At 34.7% G+C, this 19451-nt stretch overlaps 3 protein-coding genes and 1 long non-coding RNA gene across 4 annotated transcripts; 3 read left to right on the top strand and 1 right to left on the bottom strand.

The window, feature by feature from the left end:
* Nucleotides 1-560: 560 nt before the first annotated feature.
* LOC129315269 (protein S40-7-like) lies at nt 561-1810 on the top strand. Its single transcript, XM_054958861.1, has one exon. The coding sequence runs from the start codon at nt 707-709 to the stop codon at nt 1427-1429; it is 723 nt and encodes a 240-aa protein (XP_054814836.1). The 5' UTR covers nt 561-706; the 3' UTR covers nt 1430-1810.
* A 4715-nt stretch (nt 1811-6525) lies between these two features.
* On the top strand, nt 6526-7467 carry LOC129316362 (uncharacterized). The gene is made up of 2 exons (XM_054960745.1): nt 6526-6774; nt 6851-7467. The coding sequence occupies exons 1-2, from the start codon at nt 6603-6605 to the stop codon at nt 7189-7191; spliced, it is 513 nt and encodes a 170-aa protein (XP_054816720.1). The 5' UTR covers nt 6526-6602; the 3' UTR covers nt 7192-7467.
* Nucleotides 7468-11522: 4055 nt separating this feature from the next.
* On the top strand, nt 11523-12901 carry LOC129316159 (NAC domain-containing protein 90-like). Its single transcript, XM_054960450.1, has 3 exons — nt 11523-11888; nt 11976-12265; nt 12368-12901. The coding sequence occupies exons 1-3, from the start codon at nt 11711-11713 to the stop codon at nt 12617-12619; spliced, it is 720 nt and encodes a 239-aa protein (XP_054816425.1). The 5' UTR covers nt 11523-11710; the 3' UTR covers nt 12620-12901.
* A 3356-nt stretch (nt 12902-16257) lies between these two features.
* On the bottom strand, nt 16258-19451 carry LOC129314911 (uncharacterized). The gene is made up of 3 exons (XR_008594320.1): nt 18896-19451; nt 17884-17952; nt 16258-16643 (listed from the first exon to the last, which is right to left on the bottom strand). It is a non-coding gene; the product is annotated as an uncharacterized LOC129314911 (long non-coding RNA).

Here is a 19451-nt window from a genome sequence, read left to right as displayed (position 1 = left end):
CCTTGTATCCTGAATTCTCTAATTAAAAAAAAAAGGTAGATTTGATATGGTTGAGGGTATCATCATCATCATCAATTTGATTTGAAAGAAACGTAAGAAGGTTATGTCGTAATAAGGTTTACATAGGAAGAATATTATAAGTTGATCGAGATTTATAAACTTAAGAAGTTTTCTCATTTAATAAATTAATTTTTTAGAATAGGTTTTTTTTTTTTAATTTGTACTTGTTATATTAGCGCTTTTGTTAAAAGGCTGGTGCCACATAAAAAACTAATTACATAAGGTACTAATCACTAGGAGGTTGATTGAAGAATCATGATGACATTATTATAAGTTTTATATTAAGAAACTTTACAAGTTAAATGAATTTATAAATTTAAAGAGTTATTCCATCTAATAAATTAATTTTTGAAGACAGAGTTTTCTTTTTAAACTTATGCTGATTACATATGCACCACAGTTTCTCTCAAAACCCAGGAAATATCACTTCTGAACTTTTTGGAGTTGTTAAATTTTAATGTGTGAAATGCGCAATGTATTGATTAAATAGATACCCACATAGGAGGGCAAAGGTGTTGAAGTCACGCGCCCGGCACGCTACACCGGCCTCCACCCTGTAAGATGCGGAAACCTGCCCAGTCCCTACTGTCCAGCGTTCTGTGAGATTCCCAACTCAGGCTATTATCCAGCTACACTCCCAACTACTATGGATCTTTACGATCCCAATCGCTCCCGCCACCGCAAGCCCATCTCCACCGAGCGCTTCCTTGGCGTTTCAACCCATGCGCCGCTATTTGAAAACCCTAGCTCCTCCGCAAGGACCAATGGCGGTGACGAACTCAGTGAAGATGTCGTTGTTTTCATGAGCGAACACTGTACTGAACCTAATCATTCCTCCACCCCTTCATCTTCCTCCGCCTCATCCACCCCACGCAACCACTTTCAGCCCAACCACAGGGGTCTTGGCCCGCTCGACACGTTTGGCATTCTCGCTGCTTTGCCTGAAAATGAACCGTCCCCGAATGCTCGAAACACCTCGCACCTATTTCACAAGGCATCTGTGTCTTCCACCTCCTCCTCGTCCTCCCGTTCGATCCCTGCAATTCCGAAGCCGCCGCATGAACGTATTCCATCCTATACTTCATCATCCTCTGGGAAGTACCCCCAGTCTGCGCCGGTGAACGTTCCGGTTATGTCGCCAGCAATGATGATGGCGAGGAGTAGACGCCGGGAATTTGACGATGACGATGGTGACGAAGGCGATGAGGGAGAGGAAATGCTTCCCCCGCATCAGATTGTGGCAAGAAATTCTGCGCAGTCGCCTATGCTCGCTAGCTCGGTTCTTGAAGGAGCGGGGAGGACGTTGAAAGGGAGGGATTTGCGCCAGGTTAGGAATGCGGTTTGGCGGCAAACAGGTTTTCTTGATTGAAGTATTCGGGCACTCGTAATTCTGGGGATACATTTTCTTTGAATTTTCTTCGTTTGACTACACTTGACATTTCCAGTCTAAATTTGTTCTGAACTAGTGTATTTTAGTGTCCAATTGCCGCTCCATTACAAGCATGAAGCAGGACACTATTTTAAATTTTCTTTCTGGTGACTCTTTAGCCTCTAAAACTTGCTCTTCAAGAACTAGGCATGGCGCAGCGTTGAGTCAAAAAAGATTCGGTCATTTATGAGCTCATTAATGTTTTATTTCCCTGATTTTAAGAGGGTGATTTTGTATATCCTGTCGTTTTCACTGGACACGTTCTGGTTCTGATCATTTGAACAAGAACATACCTTTATAATGTGTTTTTCCAAAATTAAATCATCGGATGTGCTCTGAGATTACAGTGTACCTTCTATTCGAGTCAAAATAGAGGTGAATTTTGTTGGCGCGAACTAAGGCTTTGGGTGATATACAATGCACCTTACTGAGATCAGTTCATTTCTTTATTTGAAACACCTGAGATTCGATAACTTATATACGGATGCATAAAAAATTTGGTATAGCTCTCACCACTATATTGTACTCTATTGCGGTCTAATTACTTCTTTTTCCCTTCTCTTCTGGGATTAAAAATAATGAGTTTACAAAATGAGTCTGTTTACTCCCTTTTCCCGTGTCTGGCTTCTCTCCATTTTTTGCCAGCATCGTGCCATCATTTTGACTTTATCCTTCCATCCATTCCATTCACTTGTTACGTTGACAGCGTGCGTCCCTGAAAACTAGAATGTAGCGTGTCAGCTAATTTTAATGTTGCATTTTCGCATGATTTTGGACAATTAGGAATTTTCCAAAATCTTAGCTGTTTGTTGTTCCTTCTGGTGGGATCTTAACATGTGGCTCTTGCCTCCTGATATCAATGCTGCCTTATTGAAGCCATATTCAGTGGCACTATTTCAAATTCAATCACCTGCGTTTCTGAACCTTTGGCAGTGCGTTTCGAGGTTCTGAGTTGACTGAGATGCTGCTATCTGCATTTAAAAGGTCTGTGGATGATTGTTCCTAACCTGTTTTATTTTCCTTTCATGAACAATCTCGTGTTCTTGCCTTCCATTAATTGAAGTTGCTGCTATTTTGCTCCTTGTTTTTTCCGAAGTTTTCTGTAATTTTGCTTCCGGGGTTCTGTGGATGCTGCTGTAATTTGCTCTCGAGTTTGCTGTTAATTGAAGTTGTAGCTTGTTGCAGCCTGTGTTGGTTGCAAACTGCATCGGCAGACAATAAAGGCAGACTCAATAACTATGATTTTTGGCTGCCTGGAGTGGTACGCAAATAAAGAATTCAAGAAGCACAGCACTCAGTTGCCTCTGAAATTTCCAACTGGTTCGGTTGCAGTTTTCTGGACTGTTTCTTTGAAACACAGCTTTGATAATAGGAGCAGGAAGCCTGTGCCAAGATCTTACTGGAAGGAGCAACATAAAGATCAATTTGACTAAATTCAAGTCAAACTGCTGCAGTTATCTTTGTTGATATGGTGCATAATAGTTGCGAAAAAATGCATGCCATTGATGTAGTAGATGAAACGGAGAGATAGGATGACACCAAAATGATGTCATGATTTTGGTGCCAATAATGGAGAGAAGCTGCTCGCGTGCAGTGACTCCGTCAACTGACATTGGCTTATGGTGCTTTGCATGGTCTTGTTTTTAGTGAATTTATGATGATGCATTGTTGGTGAATGGTGATATGTTTTTGTTTCCAGACAGTGCACTTTTCTCTCAGAACCACAAAGCATTAGAAATAGAGCTCTTGTTTCTTTGATTGGCTATTGGATTCTTTTTCTTAAACCATTAGTCATTGGGTGCCTAGTGAAGTTATTAAATTATAAAGTAAAATGGTGAAGAAGTTTTCAAAATATATTTAATTATGAGAAAGCCCAATCTCTCACCCTTGAATGAATTAGGAATTAGGAATTAGGAATTAGGAAGTGGCAACAAATCCAAGCCTTTGGCCAATCAGGCATAGCTTGGTTGGAGGGAAATTTGGAGGAATGGGGAAAAACTGATAAAAGCAAGTACTTTGTAGGAAACTAGCAGTGTGCATTATGTTTAGGGATTATGATATATATATATATATGTATATATATATATCACTCACACACTGGAAATCATTCCACTTTTTGCTCTTCTCCCGTATTCTTTAAATCAGGTGATTGATGTTTTATTTTATATATTGATTCTACTTCAGTTATGTATCACCAATTCAGATGTTTGGCTATAATGGTGTCAGATTAGAAATAAATTCCAACTTGGGGAAGAAAATAACTGGATTCATCGTCCGATCCTGCATTAGTGTTTTTAATCTAATCCCCTCGTGGCATCAGACACTGGAGATGCGAAGACAGTAGCACTCACCAAAGGATTGCCGTTTTCAATGTGGTTGCTAGTTGTACATGTTTTTAGTTATGTGACGACCCACTGTACTTTTTTTTACTTGTTGCTGGCTTCCTTCTATATTGAAAAGTTATTTCTTTATTTTCGTTAGTTCGTATGTGATGATTTAGTTATATAAATCATCATCATCATCTATGATTCGTTTTTGAAAACTTCATTATGGATGAGAGCTAAAAAGGCTTAAGTTATATTTCCTCATGACTATCAACTTCCTGCATCAGGACCTTCCTGTGAACTTTGATGGCAGGCATAGTAACTGCCGTTATTGCTTTTGCTTCAAAAAGAAGTTGCAGGCATGACTGTGAATCACACTAGATTTTACCCCGAACACTGTTCGTATCAAATGTCACTCTCTCTTTTAGGAGTGTCCAGGCTTCTACCATAAAGGATGCCATCTTTAGGATGCTTCCTCCGACCTCCGTCTGTCTCTTATTTAATTACTTTTGCGGGGAGCAGGTTGTCATGTTGATTCTCGTAACTGCATCTTTACTTTGGAAGTCCTTTCCCAAAAAACGCAATCATGAGTTGGTAGAGGCTGTAAATGAATCCAATTGTTTGTTGCATACTTTAGAAGTATTGATTGGATGCGGTTTTCTCATTGAATGAATAAGTCTGTACAATATCTTAAATTTGGCGAGTTAAAGAGGCCAATTGGACTCATTAAACCTGCAAAATGACTTAATCATTACTTTAAGAAATGTTCATAGTCCGTGGATATTGATGCTGATATCAGTAATAAGAATGGTTGCTGTACGGTCTAACTCTAGATGGCTCCAACGGTTATAATTTTATGAGTCTCATTGGAAGCACCCAGGGAGAGCACCTCTATCATGTCGTTTCGTAAGAAAAGGTTGAATTTTCCCGGGAGAAGATTGAGATCCGGTGATTCAGGATGTTAAATGGAAAATTAAAAGGAACACCCTGACACTATTTTCATGGGCGAGAGTTCACAGACACAGTTTGAAAGTTGACGCAAGTGATGGGATCTTTGCTCTCAAATGAAAGCACGAAATGATTTCAACAAAATTGAAATTCGTGCGTTGCGTATTTATCAAGCCACCGGATAGAAAATGACCCTCGTGGCCTGTAGGCTTCTTCCTCGTAGGGCCAAGACTTGGACTTGAACTCCTTCTTAATCGGTGAGCCTCAGAATCGCATTGAAGTGAATTAGTTGATATGTCGGGCATCCTTGTTTCATCTATTAATCAGTCCACCGGTGGGAGACAGCAAAGATTTGCTTTTTATGACGAAATATTTAGACCTTGTAGATTTCCCGCCATCACACCAAAGAAATATTTGGTTGACTATTTCTTTAAATTTTCATTTTAGAATAGGACCACTCTATTAAGCTTGCTTCGCTGTAACTGTGTGACTTAACAAGAGCTAAATTAAGCTGAATTGAGTTAGGTAAGATTACAAGGGCGACAAAACTCTTCCTAACATACTGGTTATTAGAATTTAAGTTTGAAAACTTTGGTGAAGTTGTTAGAACACCGCCAATTAAACCAAGCTGTTGGCGGTTACAATTTTCTTTTTCTAATAACAAAACCCAATTCTATATTTTTAATTTCTTGATTTCAACATCCTATTCTTATTATTGAACAAAACATATTGATTAATTAATTTCATCCGCTATGCTTTTAGGTGATTTCGAAACTTCTCCGGGGGCGACATTCATGTAGCTGTAAAAGGTCCCAACAGGCCGCGGTTAATAGTGAAGTTTCATTGCCCAGAGTGAAATCCACGGGAGATGATAGACTATCAGACCAACCACGTTTATAAATCCCATGTTTTATGGTTTTGTCATTTGAGCTATACTACTATAGACGCCAACTTTATGACATGATTTCATATTAAATGTGGCATGCATATTTCGAAATATCTTTGTCATGTCTACCCATGTGTCGTGGCCTCAGGGGCTTGGGGGTTTAGCACAGTCATCATCATGATCTCCCACTTACGCTTCATTAATAGTCTCTCACAACTCGCTGCCAAAATCTCCACAAAATCATCATAGAATCTAGGCTTTGTTCTCATCATAAAAATCTGGTTCCTCTTACCCTCGTGCCTTGTTATGATTAAGAATTTTTCAGCTACTTGGTACAGCACCCCAAATCCGTATACTACATTTTGCACACAACATCCTATATTCTACTACTTCCAGGCTCATTTGTAAGAAATAAGCCATAATTATAAACAGGCACCGAGGTAGTATTTCGGCTACTTCATTCAACTCTTGTCTTCACTTTTGAATTTTTAACTAAAAAAGCTTTCCAATGATCTTTAGCGTGTTGTGTACACGACATGATTCAACTACGAACTGTAATAAGAAAAAGCAAGGCAGATGTGCTCAAGAATTCACGTTAATAAATCGCTGATCCGTAAACAAATAAAAAAATTGGTACTCTTCCCTGTAAATATTTATTTTTTGTGCTCAGATATAATTACTGATAACATCTTCTGTACTCGTTATCGTAACATGTTGATAAATAATTGAAGTTCACACCGTCAGTGTGCTCAACGTCCACATAAAACATAAAATTATTATTATTACAGTATAGAAATTTCCCATATATTTATGATATTTGACAAGTTTCCCTGAACAATACTTACTGCAATCTATGAAGACCAACCACTATTGTCAGCTTTAGGTCCCCTCATTTATTACTCTCACGTTATAAGCTGCAAACTTGTCCTTCTTCTCTTCAGACTCCAGACTTCAAATGTGGAACTCCTCTGTCAGCCATTGCCAGTTGCTTCCTTCTATGGCGTTTCCTCAGCTCACCACAGCTCTGCTCTTTGCATTAGCTCTAGCCACAATTGACCCCTCCACATGCCAAGAAGTAAAGGCCAAAGTCTCCTGCCTTGACTGCCCCAGCAATTTCGACCTCTCTGGTTTGTCTCATAACCATTCATATGAAACTCACTAGCTTTCACTCTATTCTTATGCTATGTGGTTTCAACTTTTCAGGAATCAAGGTTTCGGTGAAGTGTGAGAAAGTGAAGAAGTTGGGGGTGGCAACTACAGAACATGATGGGTCCTTCAAGGTTAAACTTCCCACAGACTCAGGGAGGTGTGTTGCACAACTTGTGGGAGGACCAGAACAACTTTACACTTCGAGGAAGAGCATGTTCTCTCGAATTGTGAAGGCCAGAGAGCCCAACACCTTCACCATATCTACTCCTCTGAGCTTCCACGCAAAATCTGAGCTAGGCTCCTCCAAAACCGTTGATCTCCCTCTGCCTCCAGAGTGGGGTTTGGCACCCTCTAGCTATTATGTCCCCTTCTTCCCCATCATTGGAATACCCTGATTGTGTGTTCCTGTAAGATCAAAGTGCTTGTGCACTGTTATTAATAAGTACACCCCTCATATATATATGTGACGTAAGTAAAAGTGGCAGTATTGTAAGATCTGTATCTATGCCCAACTCTTGTTAAGCGGCCCGGGAAGAAGGTTAGTTTTTCTCTGTTTAAAAGCAGGCATGTATATGGTGTTTGCTTCCTTGTCCATGTATGTCAATCTCATGTTAATCATAGTGCTAGTTCATGAAGCACTAGTTTTAGATTATACTCTTCTCGGGCTCGAATTTGTTGTGTTTAGTTATAATTCTCTGGTGGTTTAAATTTCAAGAGATATCTCATGAGATCGGATAAACATTTATGTACAGAGGATATTCAAGAAAATGAAAGGAATGATGCAACTTCTAATTATAACCAGCATGTGGGCTGCATAAACCAAGCAGTAGAAAGCAATAGGACCAAAGAAAACGAAAGTTAACACGTGGTGCTTTGACAAAGCCGGCGAGGCCAAACGATGTCACAAGAGGCAAAAAATAGAGAGAGAGAGAGAGAACTTATAGTGGGGCTAGTTAATGAGTATGATTTGGTTTAAGATCTTAATTTACTTTGTCTTATATTTATCATTTTTTTAATTAAACTACCATTAATGACTACATCAATTTATGCAATTAATAGAGGTAGTTTTTTTATGTAAATTAGGGGCATTTGAAGTCCTGTATCGTAGTTTTCCAAATACAGTAGTTTTATTCGAATGGGAGGGGACAATAAAGAGGTTGAGAAAGAGAAGATTCCCAAATTGTTCGTGGGAGCTGTTTTGTAATGCAACACTACCACTTCATTTGGACAGGGAGGAAACTAGGAGGAGAGAATTCCTCCTTTCTATTTTCCTTCCTATAATGAATATACAGAAGCAGTCAAAACTGCAAGTAAAAGTACTAAAACTTAAATGGTATAACGTTTCTAAGAGGGGAGAGCGATCCAAGAGCTCTGCTGCATTACTATGGGATGAGTGATGTGGCAGATATGGTAACTAACGTCTGATGTCTGATATCTTAATGTATGTATTTGGTAACATTATATTTACTTGTCAACTTTATATGTGAATCTCCTTGAGCAAACTTCAAATATAATGTGAAGAAGTAACAAGAAAATGGTAGGCACCATTTTTTTTATTTTTAAAGCGTGTGGCCTGCATCTCTGTCTCAGTCTCTCTTCTATATTTCACCTAAAGTGTCTTTAGGGATTCAAAGAATTTTTCGTTGTTATGCTCCTCTTATTGGGATGATGTGAAGTAAAAAGTAAAAGAAAGCTGCTAGTAGGCCTTACTCCGGTGACATTCATACATGCTGCTAGAGGGTAAAAAGAAATACAGTCAGAAAATTTTACTTTTGCAAGCAATCACAAGTGCTGTCACACAATATAAATATCTGCAAGTGTAAAATAAAACAGAGGACAGTCTGTAATATAAGTTCCTAAACTGCAAGAATCACTTTGCCCCAACTTTTATATATGATTTCCCCAGTCTCCTTGACTGAAACATATTTTGCTTTCCCCCCACTTAAAACCCAACAGAATAATGTAATTTGTTTGGAGATGAGTTTCATACGGCAGTCAAGGTCAAATACAGGAATAGCCGAAAAGGGATTGGTTTGATGGCACTGTACTGAGTTCAAAGAGAACACCTTTGGAAATGGGCCTACTTCGTCACTAGCCAGAACTTCGATTCAAATTAGTCGTGATGGCTAGTAGCTCTACGAATACCGAATGCGAAATAAAATTAAAAGTCAGGCATAGGAATAGTTTCAAAGGTAGATCGAATTTTGTCATTAATGGAGTAAAGGAGTGATAGAAGGCAAACTGATGAAGATTTTAAATGATGAGATAGTGTGCTATTATAACAGCAAGTTTCTTGAATTCAAATTATATGCCACCCCACTGTACAATTGGAGGAGTGATGAATCCCCCGTGCATTGAATTTGAAACCACAGGCCTCTTAGATCAAATTATTTTACAATTCTAGAACGATAATGTACGCCTGATTATTTGTTGTTCACGCACACACGAACATATAATAAGATTGAAAAAATGCAGATTCGGGGCATCAAGAAGATGACATCAGACAGAGTCCGCGTGTGAAGATTGAGATTTGACCTCTTTGCAAATTTTGTGATTTACAAGTCAATGCATAGAGGAGCAGAAGCCACAATAAGGGCATTTTCTGTCTCTGATTTGGATGGAGATTTCACTATCTGAAGTGCCATTATTACTGTCTATTCACTTGTTAGTCTTTATAACGCCGATGACTTCACAAAATGATGCTGAATGTTCGTCATGAATGCGGCAAGTTGAGATAAAAGGAGCAGGTTGGATGGCCCAGCAGAAACAAAGCGTCGGGCATTCTATAACTTGGAAGGCGCGTTATAAAAGTAAAGTAGTTGAATTTTGTGTCACAGCTCTCAACTGTCTCGCTGGATCACCGCCTCATGTTTCAAGATACATTCAACAATACATGCCTCCAATACCATCTCTCCAATGTCAAATTACGTCCCAAATTTATAGTGTGCGTGAAGACCATATAAACGAAGTCTTTGGTATTTTTAGACATTAAAATGGCATGGATGTATCTTTGGTTTTTGTAATTCTACAAATGTGGGGTTTATTAATGTGATTACAATTAACAATAAATTCAATATTTTAAAAAATTAATACAGATAAATAAATCATGCAAATTGCAACCCAAGACAAGTCACACGATATTGAATCCTGTTATTATTCATAAACCATTTATTTCCTGAAAAATTATATAATGATTGATTATTGATTATATAATACTACGCATTTTTTACGTATTAAAACTTAATTATTATTTTACACTGAATAATATATATATATATATATATATATATTTGTATAGGAAGGACGTGGTCCGGTGCACGATTTTGCACATGGTTTTGACTAATGGGTCATGCTGCCTTCCTCAATCTGTCATTTAGTTTTCGTTCAAAATAATTTTAGGTCACACTAAAATTTAAAGAATCTGTCAAATTTACTCTCTTTTATCTTGTTTATAAATCATTTTTAAATATTGTATCTGAATCAAGAAATTATAAATTTTATTAACTTTATCTTATAATTTAACATGTTTTTACCTTTACTTTTAAAAAATATTTTTAAATATCATTATTAATATTTTTATTAAAAATATTTAATAAGAGCAAAAAATTGTAAATAGGACAGAGGAGTAATCATCAATGCTTGGCCCAATAGCAACAGCACAGCCGGTAACGCGTAAGCCATATTGGAGCAAAATGAAATTGATTGTTAAAGTATAATAGAAGTAAAATTAGTAAATTTTTCAAGGCACAATTTTTTTTTTCTCGCTCATTTATTTAAGTCTCCGTCTTCCTCCACTCGCACTTCCTCAATAATCCACCAATGGCAGATTCAGGTACAAATATCACAATTTGTCATTACCAGCTATGGGTTAAGCGACAGTAGTTGGGTTGGGCTCGCACCACCGTTGGAACTCAGACGTGACTTGGTCGCTTGCCTTTTTAAATTTTAGTAGAAACCGAGTCCACCCCTCCTTTGTTGGCATCTATACGACTCCCCTTTTTCTTGCTCAAGTCCTTGAGACTTTGCCCAACACAAGCAGTTTCTTGATTTGAAATATAATTATCCCTCCATCCCCATTAAGTGTCACCCTAGCAGCATCTAATAATGGCCAACAAAAATATCTTCTTACCTCCTGTGTTTAGATTCATATCTTGCAATGATCATATGAGATAGTTGGTGTGGTTATGGCGCCTATTAACCAAAAAAAAAAAAAAAAGTAGAAAATTCTAACAGGTACACAGGAGACTGTTTGGAGGTATCAGGAAGAAGGATGAAAAAAATAATTTAAGTCTTATGAACAGGGATAAAAGAAGACAGAAAGACCCAATGAGTTATAGAAAGAGATTTTTTTTTAGTTCATATATCTAAATATTTAATTATTGATAGAATATAATGACATCATTTAATTGATGCAATTGTTCCCGCATAATAAGATAAGACTGCTGGTTATCCTTGTAATCATGCACAAAAAAGAAGTCAAATATCGATTATCAAGAAAATTGACTTGAGAAGTCTAATGTTATATGGTCCATCGTCTGTTCATTTTTCCACCTCTTTTCAAATAATTGACGCTTAATCATGTTTATCAAAGCGCAAGCAGATTAGCTTAGTTTTTTTTTTCTTTTTGAAAAAAAAAAATGCCAGCGCATAACGAAAACTAAGATTAAATTAAAGAGAGCAAGACCGATTCAAAGGCGGGATTTTGTTGGAGAATCATGATAAAGACAGAACAGTGAGGGGTATGAAGAGAAGACGCCTTCTTGCTCTCCAAACCGCGTGCGCGTGGAAGTTTCCCTCCAATCCAAACTCGCCATTTCTTCTTCTTCTTCTTCTTCTTCTCAATTTTTCTTCCAGCCACAGCCAACAGGCCAACCCCTTTATTTACTCGTTGCCTCTCTTCTCTGCTCATTGGTGATGCCCCCACACACACAAGCATCAATGGAAGATCTCCCTCCTGGTTTTCGCTTCTACCCAACAGAGGAAGAGCTAGTAGCTTTCTACCTCCATAACAGGCTTCAAGGTCGATTCGACCGCATCAACAGAGTCATCCCTGACATTGGCATTTATGATTTTGAGCCCTCCCAACTTCCCAGTACTTCTCTACTCTTAACTCTTCACCTTCTCATCGAATAATATGAGTTGGGGGTCCGCTAAAATGGTTTGGTGTAATGTGTTGCAGAGCTCGCGGGAGAGATGTGTCGTGGAGACACAGAGCAATGGTTCTTCTTCTCACCGAGACAAGAGAGGGAAGCCAGAGGAGGAAGGCCCAACAGAACCACGGCCAGCGGGTATTGGAAAGCCACGGGTTCTCCGGGGTACGTTTACTCCTCTGATAATAAAGTCATAGGGTTGAAGAAAACCATGGTTTATTACAGAGGGAAAGCTCCTTCCGGGAGGAAAACCAAGTGGAAGATGAACGAATACAGGGCTATTGAATCCTCTCACCAATCCTCCGTCGCGGCCCCTAAGGTACCATCAAGAACCGACCTCTCAATTTTTTCCGTCTTTTTATGCCGTCTCGGTTGTTCATTATCATATGCCTGGCGATCTTTTTTTCCCCTCTTTGCATAGTTGAGGCACGAATTCAGCTTGTGCCGAGTTTACGTGATATCGGGAAGCTTTCGAGCGTTTGATCGGCGCCCTTTAGCAGTTTCAGCGAGTGCGCATGATCAGAACACACAGATGGAGGATCACCCCAAAGTCCCAGACGATGGAGGATCGAGCGGTGCAAACCGGAATGTAAATAATGAGGAAGAAGTAGCTCTACTGGAATGGCTACATTTTTCTCGTGATGCTTATGTTAGTCATGACTCAAATCCTTGAATTATATTCACTGATCATTGTATAATATTTTTTTTTTTTTTGTATTATATCTTGTTGACACTGCTTTTTTTAAAAATTTATGTCATAAGGCTTTGACCTCTAGTCGTTTAGCCTCTCTGGTTTCAGATTTCTCCACCTGGTGGGTGCTGGAAGATAGAGAGATGTATTCTATTCCCTGTGGTTAATTCATTGTATAACTTCATCGTTAAATAGCAGAGATTATTTATCTGATCTTTCGAATAAGAGACGTATTATTCTGATCTGCACGGATGCTTGTCATTTAGCTACAATTAGATCGAAGTTGCTTTTTATTCATTTTGAAGGTTATCTCACTTTCTTTTTACCTTTTCAACCCATCCATCCTTGTGAAACCGCTTTACATACTTACCCACAAGTTTTCTCCCTAAATTATGCTATACTATAAAAAAAAAATTCTTCAATTAAAATAAATGGAGTTCATAGGCATCCATAAAGTCATATGGAAGAAGTCAATGCACATCCAATCTGCGCGGTGTCCTAGTCTGATATTTGCGATAGTTTGGGTCCACGTTTTGTTGTTTTGGTAGATTGTTCAGTGTTGGGTCTTGTTCTCTGGATTGATGTTTTCAATATCTCTTTTGTATTTATGTATGTAATTAATGACATATTGTCCTGTGTAAAATATATATATATATATATATATATATAAAATGAAGAAGACAGTAACAGACCATCGCTGGGTTTAGCGTATTTAAATCCATGTTTGCTATTTTTTTAAAAAAAAAGAGTGAGAATATAATATCATTATATATATATATATATATATAAAAGTAAGGTTAAAGATTAAAAAAAATACCACATGTTTATTTTTAAATTTGCTACAATTTTATATTTTAGGATACATTTTTTATCCTTTGAGTTAGGTTTGAAATAATTTATTACTTTTTAATATATATAAAATATATTATTCAGATTTAGAGGTAAGTGTGAGATGAATTATTCATTTTCATATGTATAAAAAATTATTTTTAATATATTTAAAATTCAAATATGATCATATTCAAATTCAAATTAATATATATCTATTTAAAGTTTTCATCCACCCTATAAATATGCCAAAAATTATTATTTTATATTTTTCTTACAATTCTAAAATTATATTTTTATTAAAAGTCATTTTCCATGTTGTGAAGGATATTTCTGAAAATATTTATGTACTTGAACTCAATTAATATATATCTATTTAAACATTTAAAAAAAGAATTATGTTTAAAATTGTTTATATGTCTTAATGATTTCCTAAAATTAAGCTTCAAATATGCATATTATCTTCCAAATCTATTTGACACTTATGTTCCTTGGATTGGATCTATCTATTTCAATTGTAAATATGTAAAAAAAGAAATAGAATTAAAAAAATATTGGAGATGGGCATATTATATATTCAATCAAATTATTTTAATTAAATAAAATCCTTTTATTTAAAAAAATTTTAGAAAAATTAATATCTGTTTTGTAATAAATTATAAAGGTGTCAGGTGGAATAAAAAATCTCAGATCTATCTATTTGAATTTCAAATCAACATTTTTATATATTTAATATTAAACATTTTGATCGAAAATCAAGGCGTACAAAAATAAAATGAACATTTTTAAGAATGATTTATTAGCTCTAGACATGTTTTTTCTTTTGTTATTTTTTTGGTATAATGTCCATTTTAAGTTCTTTGAATTTTTTTCCTCTATATTTTTGCTGCAGTAAAAAAATTATTTTAATAGTAAATGTTTGATAGAAAATTAGGGTGTGAAAAAAATTAAGATAACCAAATTTTAAGAAGGATATGTTTTCTTCTATTATTTTTGATATTTTTTTAAAGTATATAATCTAAACAAAAATATATTTTTGATCATATTATTCTATCATTATATAATAAGGTTATAGATAATAAGAAATCTACTTATTTAAAAAGCAAACTATTATAAAATATGCTCAAATTTAAATTTAAATTTAAATTATATTGAGATTATAAATTGATGGCTTAAATTTCTGTTTCAATTTATATATATATATATATATATTAATGGTTATATTAATGGTCATCTTTGCTTTAGTTGTTAATCAATTATTTTGTTTGAACTTTAATTAAATTTAAATTTTATTTGATTAAAAGTTCAAATTCAAAATTCCTTGCAACACCAGCCTTGATATTAATTATAAATAAAGTCGATTGAATACATGTTCATTCATAAATTTTGATTTTTGTTGCTTTATTTCATTTATTTTCGAGGCTATTGTATATTTAAATGTCTTATCATTTTTTTTGTTTCTTCAGTAATTTATATGAGAATTAATTATTTCATATTTTGTTAGTTTAGGTTGTTCATTTTGTTGATACTATTAGTGTTACCAATCTTGTAAGGTGTGATTAACATTTCATAATTTAAATAATTTATTTTTAAAATATGATTAAGTGAATCTATCAAAGAATTTGACTTGTAAATAATTTCTTACTATTTGTACAAAATTCATAATCATACTTACTCATCTTTTAAAATTTTATCTTCTTTCCATTGATAGGCCTCCTTAATTTCTTTGTTCTATCTAATTTCATTTTATGATGACAATCAAGTAGAGCAACTTGTGAGCAATTCTAGTTTTGTTTCCCTTTTCTCCAACTTTCATTTTTGATGAGATAAATTTATAATTTTTAATAAATTATTCACCGTTTATTTTTTAAATAGAAAAAATATATTTTCATTAAATTACATGGTTTTAAAATATAATAATATGATAATAAGTAATTTGATTATAAATTATGTTGAAGAAATTAAATTTAATATAATTTTTTCCTTCAATTTCTTTTTATAAAGAAAATTACATGAAATATAATATATTTTCACATGAAGGTATTGCAATCGTTATAATATTTGTTCATTTTTTTTCTATTTTTTTTCTTTTCATCTAAACACAATAAAAGATAATATTTTCTTTACAATTTTATCTTCTCTCTATTTTGTCTCATCTCACTTTTTTTCTTTTCAACTTTTTTTCTTATTTAAACAAATGGTAAAATTTCCTCCACCTACCATCTGGTAGGCGAAATGAATGATAAATCAGAGTAAGTTGATAAGTGTATGTTATGACCTGTCTATACTATTGTTAGTGGGTTATAATTATGGTTTCGATAAGCAAGTTATATAAAAATAATCGCGTTTGGTGGAAACTTCAATTAGATCCTTCCTATTTTTTGTATGTGGATCCAGAGAAGAGATTATTTTTACTACCATTAACTCTTCAAACATCTAGGATAATTGTCGTCTTCTTACACTAACAGGAAATATGAGACTTATGGCAATAAATAATATGGTATCTAATAATGTTATTAGGAATTTTGCTAACTAGATTATCTCAATTAATGATGGACTATTGCTGAAGTTAATAAAGGATCCATAAATATTAAGGTCTCAACTGATTTGTTATTGGATGATTTAAATGATCCAATAAAATTTAATGTTGATTTGAATTTTTTAAATTTCCTTAATAATATCTATAATTGTTCATATTTTAAAGATAAGGCTATCTTAGCCCTTATATTGATTGTGGTTAAAAATATAAATAGGTACATGTTGTCCATGATCTTCAAGGAGGAAGTTGTACATTTGAGTTATGATAGTGAAGGTGACGAGCGCATAAATTCACTTGATAACTTATGTCACACCCCAAAAATTAAGTGTGACCGGCATGGAATATGGGTACAAAACTCATATCCCTTAAGCCATGATTGGAGAAACTCTGAAATTAATATGTTAAACACCTAATAGAGTAGTTAGAAATTATTACAATATTAAATTAAATATTTAATTTTAAAAGAAATGTAAGGATCCTACCTGTAGTCTACGTGGAGCATCTAAGGCTAGACACCAACGTGGGTATGAAGTTCAAATTTTTCATCAATTTAGGATTTGACAAAAATAATTCTTCAGCTTCAATTCAGCAATAACACCCCTCAGTGGATATCTCGAGTCACGAATTCAACTATACCATCTGAGATCAAAATATCTTTTCCAGTGAATAACGTCCCAACAATAAATAATAGAACATAAATAAAGTAAAAAATTTGAAATAGTTATGTAAGTTAAATAGACAGAATTTTCGTAAAAATTTTATAAACTTCATAATAAAATGGCTCTATAAATTTCAAATAAAATCTCAAATCATTGAACTATTATAAAAAATGATTATATTACTTGATTTCAGGAAAGCACATAAATGGAATAAATATTTATAAACAAATTACTAAATAAAAACCAATAAAACATGAAATCATCAAACTATTGGATTCATAAATATAGGGACTTATCAGAATAATTAACAAACGTGGATACACAATTCACGAGGGTAAATAACCAAACGCGGCTTATGCCACGAAAACAAACGTGGACACACAATCCATGAGGGTAAGTAATCAAACATGGCCGAAGCCATGAAACAAACATGGACACACAATCCACGAGAGTCATGCTAACCAAACGCAGCTTGAAGCCACGAAACAAACGTGAGTACGATGCTCATGAATAACCATCCCTCCATTCCACGTGCGTTGGCCATCGCACGGGGCTAGCACCTCCTATAAACACCCTGCTAGCCAGGTGTACCATGGCACGCCAAGGGCTAACGGAACTGCCGTTAGCAACCAGTGTTCTCTACAAAGTCCCTTTTTAAAACCATTTTCAAACATACGAGAAAATCTTCACTTTCAAGATACAGTTCTCATTCTCAAAATCAAACTCGCATGAATACTTTTAAGCATTAAAACTTTTCAAAATCAAATTTCATATCCAATGCTCGTGCTTGCATTTACTGAATAAAAAAAAAATCAACTTCGAACTTGCATGAATCATTTTCTATATCCCTCCAATGTTTGCTAGAATAAAAATCTTATAATCAAAGTTCAAACTTAATTTAATTGATCAAATAACATTTTAAATTTGGTAAAGCTAATTTATCAAAATAAAGTAATGTTAATCAACAAATATTCAATAATCGCATTAATGCTATAAAAATGATTTCCAGAAAAATAAAATCCCACAATTAGAATTCAAACTTCTATTTACTGATTAACCAAAATGATCAATTCTGGTAAAATAATTTCACGAAATAAAGTAATTTAATCAACAAAATGTCTCATAATCACATTGTTGTCGTAAAAATAATTTGCATAAAAATGTAATATTCGAATAAAAGAGATTTTAATAAAATATCAGTTGGGATGCTGTCCACTTACCTGTAGAATCTTCAAAACTCAAAATTCATTTCTTACAACTCCAATCAAGCTACCCTCTTTACAGTTACCCTATAAAGTGTAATAAGATTTTAATAAACTTTACTTTTAAATTAACAAATCTCTTTAAAGAGAATCCATTCAACAAAACAAAATAAAAATAACTTATGAAATTTTTAGCAATAAAATTTATACGTAAAAGTTTTTCCTTAGACTTTTTATCAAACATCTAATGTATGACATTCTAAACCATTGAATAAACATATAACCTTTAATTCTCTCGACTAACCATTTCCAAACACCCCAAGTATGTCTTCCAAATTGATAATATACCTTGTACACTCTTTAACCTTATAATTCTCAATAATTTCAGAACTTAGATAATATCTCAATAATGCTTTAGCCATAACAACCTATTTACTTGAGATAACATCTTCTCTTCGGTATATTGTTTCCAACCATACAATTAAAATTTTCTAACCTATCATATTTTATCCAACACTTTATTAATAACCATTCTATCCCCAAGAATTTAAAGTCACATATAAATTCATAATAATTAAATTTCTTTAATTTGTAACCAACAAGTTAAATTCATGGATCAATAACAATCAAACTAAATGTATCTATCACAATAACTAATCAAATTTTATAAATCTAAGATATTCAAACAAAACTCTCCTAGAGTCATTTTATCAAACACTTATCATCCATTAATTCTCAGATTAACACCAAACCTCTTCCCCTTATATCTCATTTCCTACCAATCACAAAATTGATATTGAATTCAATCAGCCAACCCAATTTCAATTCTTTAACCAATAATAATAATAATAATAATAATAATAATAATTGGAATATCAGTCAAAAATCATGTTCTTAAACTCAAGCTTAATTTGATTATCCTTCTAACATGCATAACGGCTGCAATTTAAGGGAAGACAATAAAAACTCATTTTCAGCCACATCACACAATTGCACGCACAAAATAGAAGAAAGATGCATCTTGACTTACCGCCAATGCAGTAAAGAAATGAAGAGAAGAAGTTGAACCTCCCTAACTCACGTGTGATCACGACAGAGTAGAACAAAAGAAGGTTCTAGTCAAGCAAAAATGGAGAAAGTAGGACGCAGAACGAAGGAGGGAGAAGAAGATCTTGGAACATCCACACAAACAGCACAGACGGGAGGCGATCCCATGGCAGCGCATTAACAGAGGAGAAGAAAGATTCAGGCATCACCGTCGCATGAAGAGAAGACCAGTTGATGAACAGAGGAGCAGACGAATTTGCGAGTTCGGCCTCGACAGTGGCAGATTCACGGTGATCTGAACACAACAGCAGCTAAGGAGGAATAAGATGCAAAGACTAAGCACACTTCATCAACAGTGATCAGAAATCGGCAGCAACCAGAGACAGGGGAAACCAGAAGCAGTGCCGTTTCACGGCAGATCCTCAACGGAGAAGAAACAAGCAAGCTCAGTGACGATGAGGGAAGAATTAAAGGACAACGACGAGGAGGAGATGAGCAGAGAATGAACAAAAATGACTCTCGGTGGTTCTGGAGTTTTC

This window comes from Prosopis cineraria, unplaced genomic scaffold (genome assembly GCF_029017545.1).
Source record: "Prosopis cineraria cultivar Desert tree isolate PC_DT_omini unplaced genomic scaffold, ASM2901754v1 PC7, whole genome shotgun sequence".
NCBI classification, from domain to species: Eukaryota; Viridiplantae; Streptophyta; class Magnoliopsida; order Fabales; family Fabaceae; genus Prosopis; species Prosopis cineraria.
The sequence above is the reverse complement of the archived record's forward strand: the minus strand, read 5'-3'. Positions and strand labels throughout refer to the sequence as shown.

What these genes read in the sequence shown, in the direction of transcription:
- LOC129315269 (XM_054958861.1), top strand. Translation starts at nt 707, where the DNA reads ATGGATCTTTACGATCCCAATCGCTCCCGCCACCGCAAGCCCATCTCC.
- LOC129316159 (XM_054960450.1), top strand. Translation starts at nt 11,711, where the DNA reads ATGCCCCCACACACACAAGCATCAATGGAAGATCTCCCTCCTGGTTTT. An exon ending in TGAGCCCTCCCAACTTCCCA is followed by an intron (nt 11,889 to 11,975) that starts GTACTTCTCTAC and finishes AATGTGTTGCAG; the next exon opens with AGCTCGCGGGAGAGATGTGT. An exon ending in CCTCCGTCGCGGCCCCTAAG is followed by an intron (nt 12,266 to 12,367) that starts GTACCATCAAGA and finishes CTCTTTGCATAG; the next exon opens with TTGAGGCACGAATTCAGCTT.
- LOC129316362 (XM_054960745.1), top strand. Translation starts at nt 6,603, where the DNA reads ATGTGGAACTCCTCTGTCAGCCATTGCCAGTTGCTTCCTTCTATGGCG. An exon ending in CAGCAATTTCGACCTCTCTG is followed by an intron (nt 6,775 to 6,850) that starts GTTTGTCTCATA and finishes TCAACTTTTCAG; the next exon opens with GAATCAAGGTTTCGGTGAAG.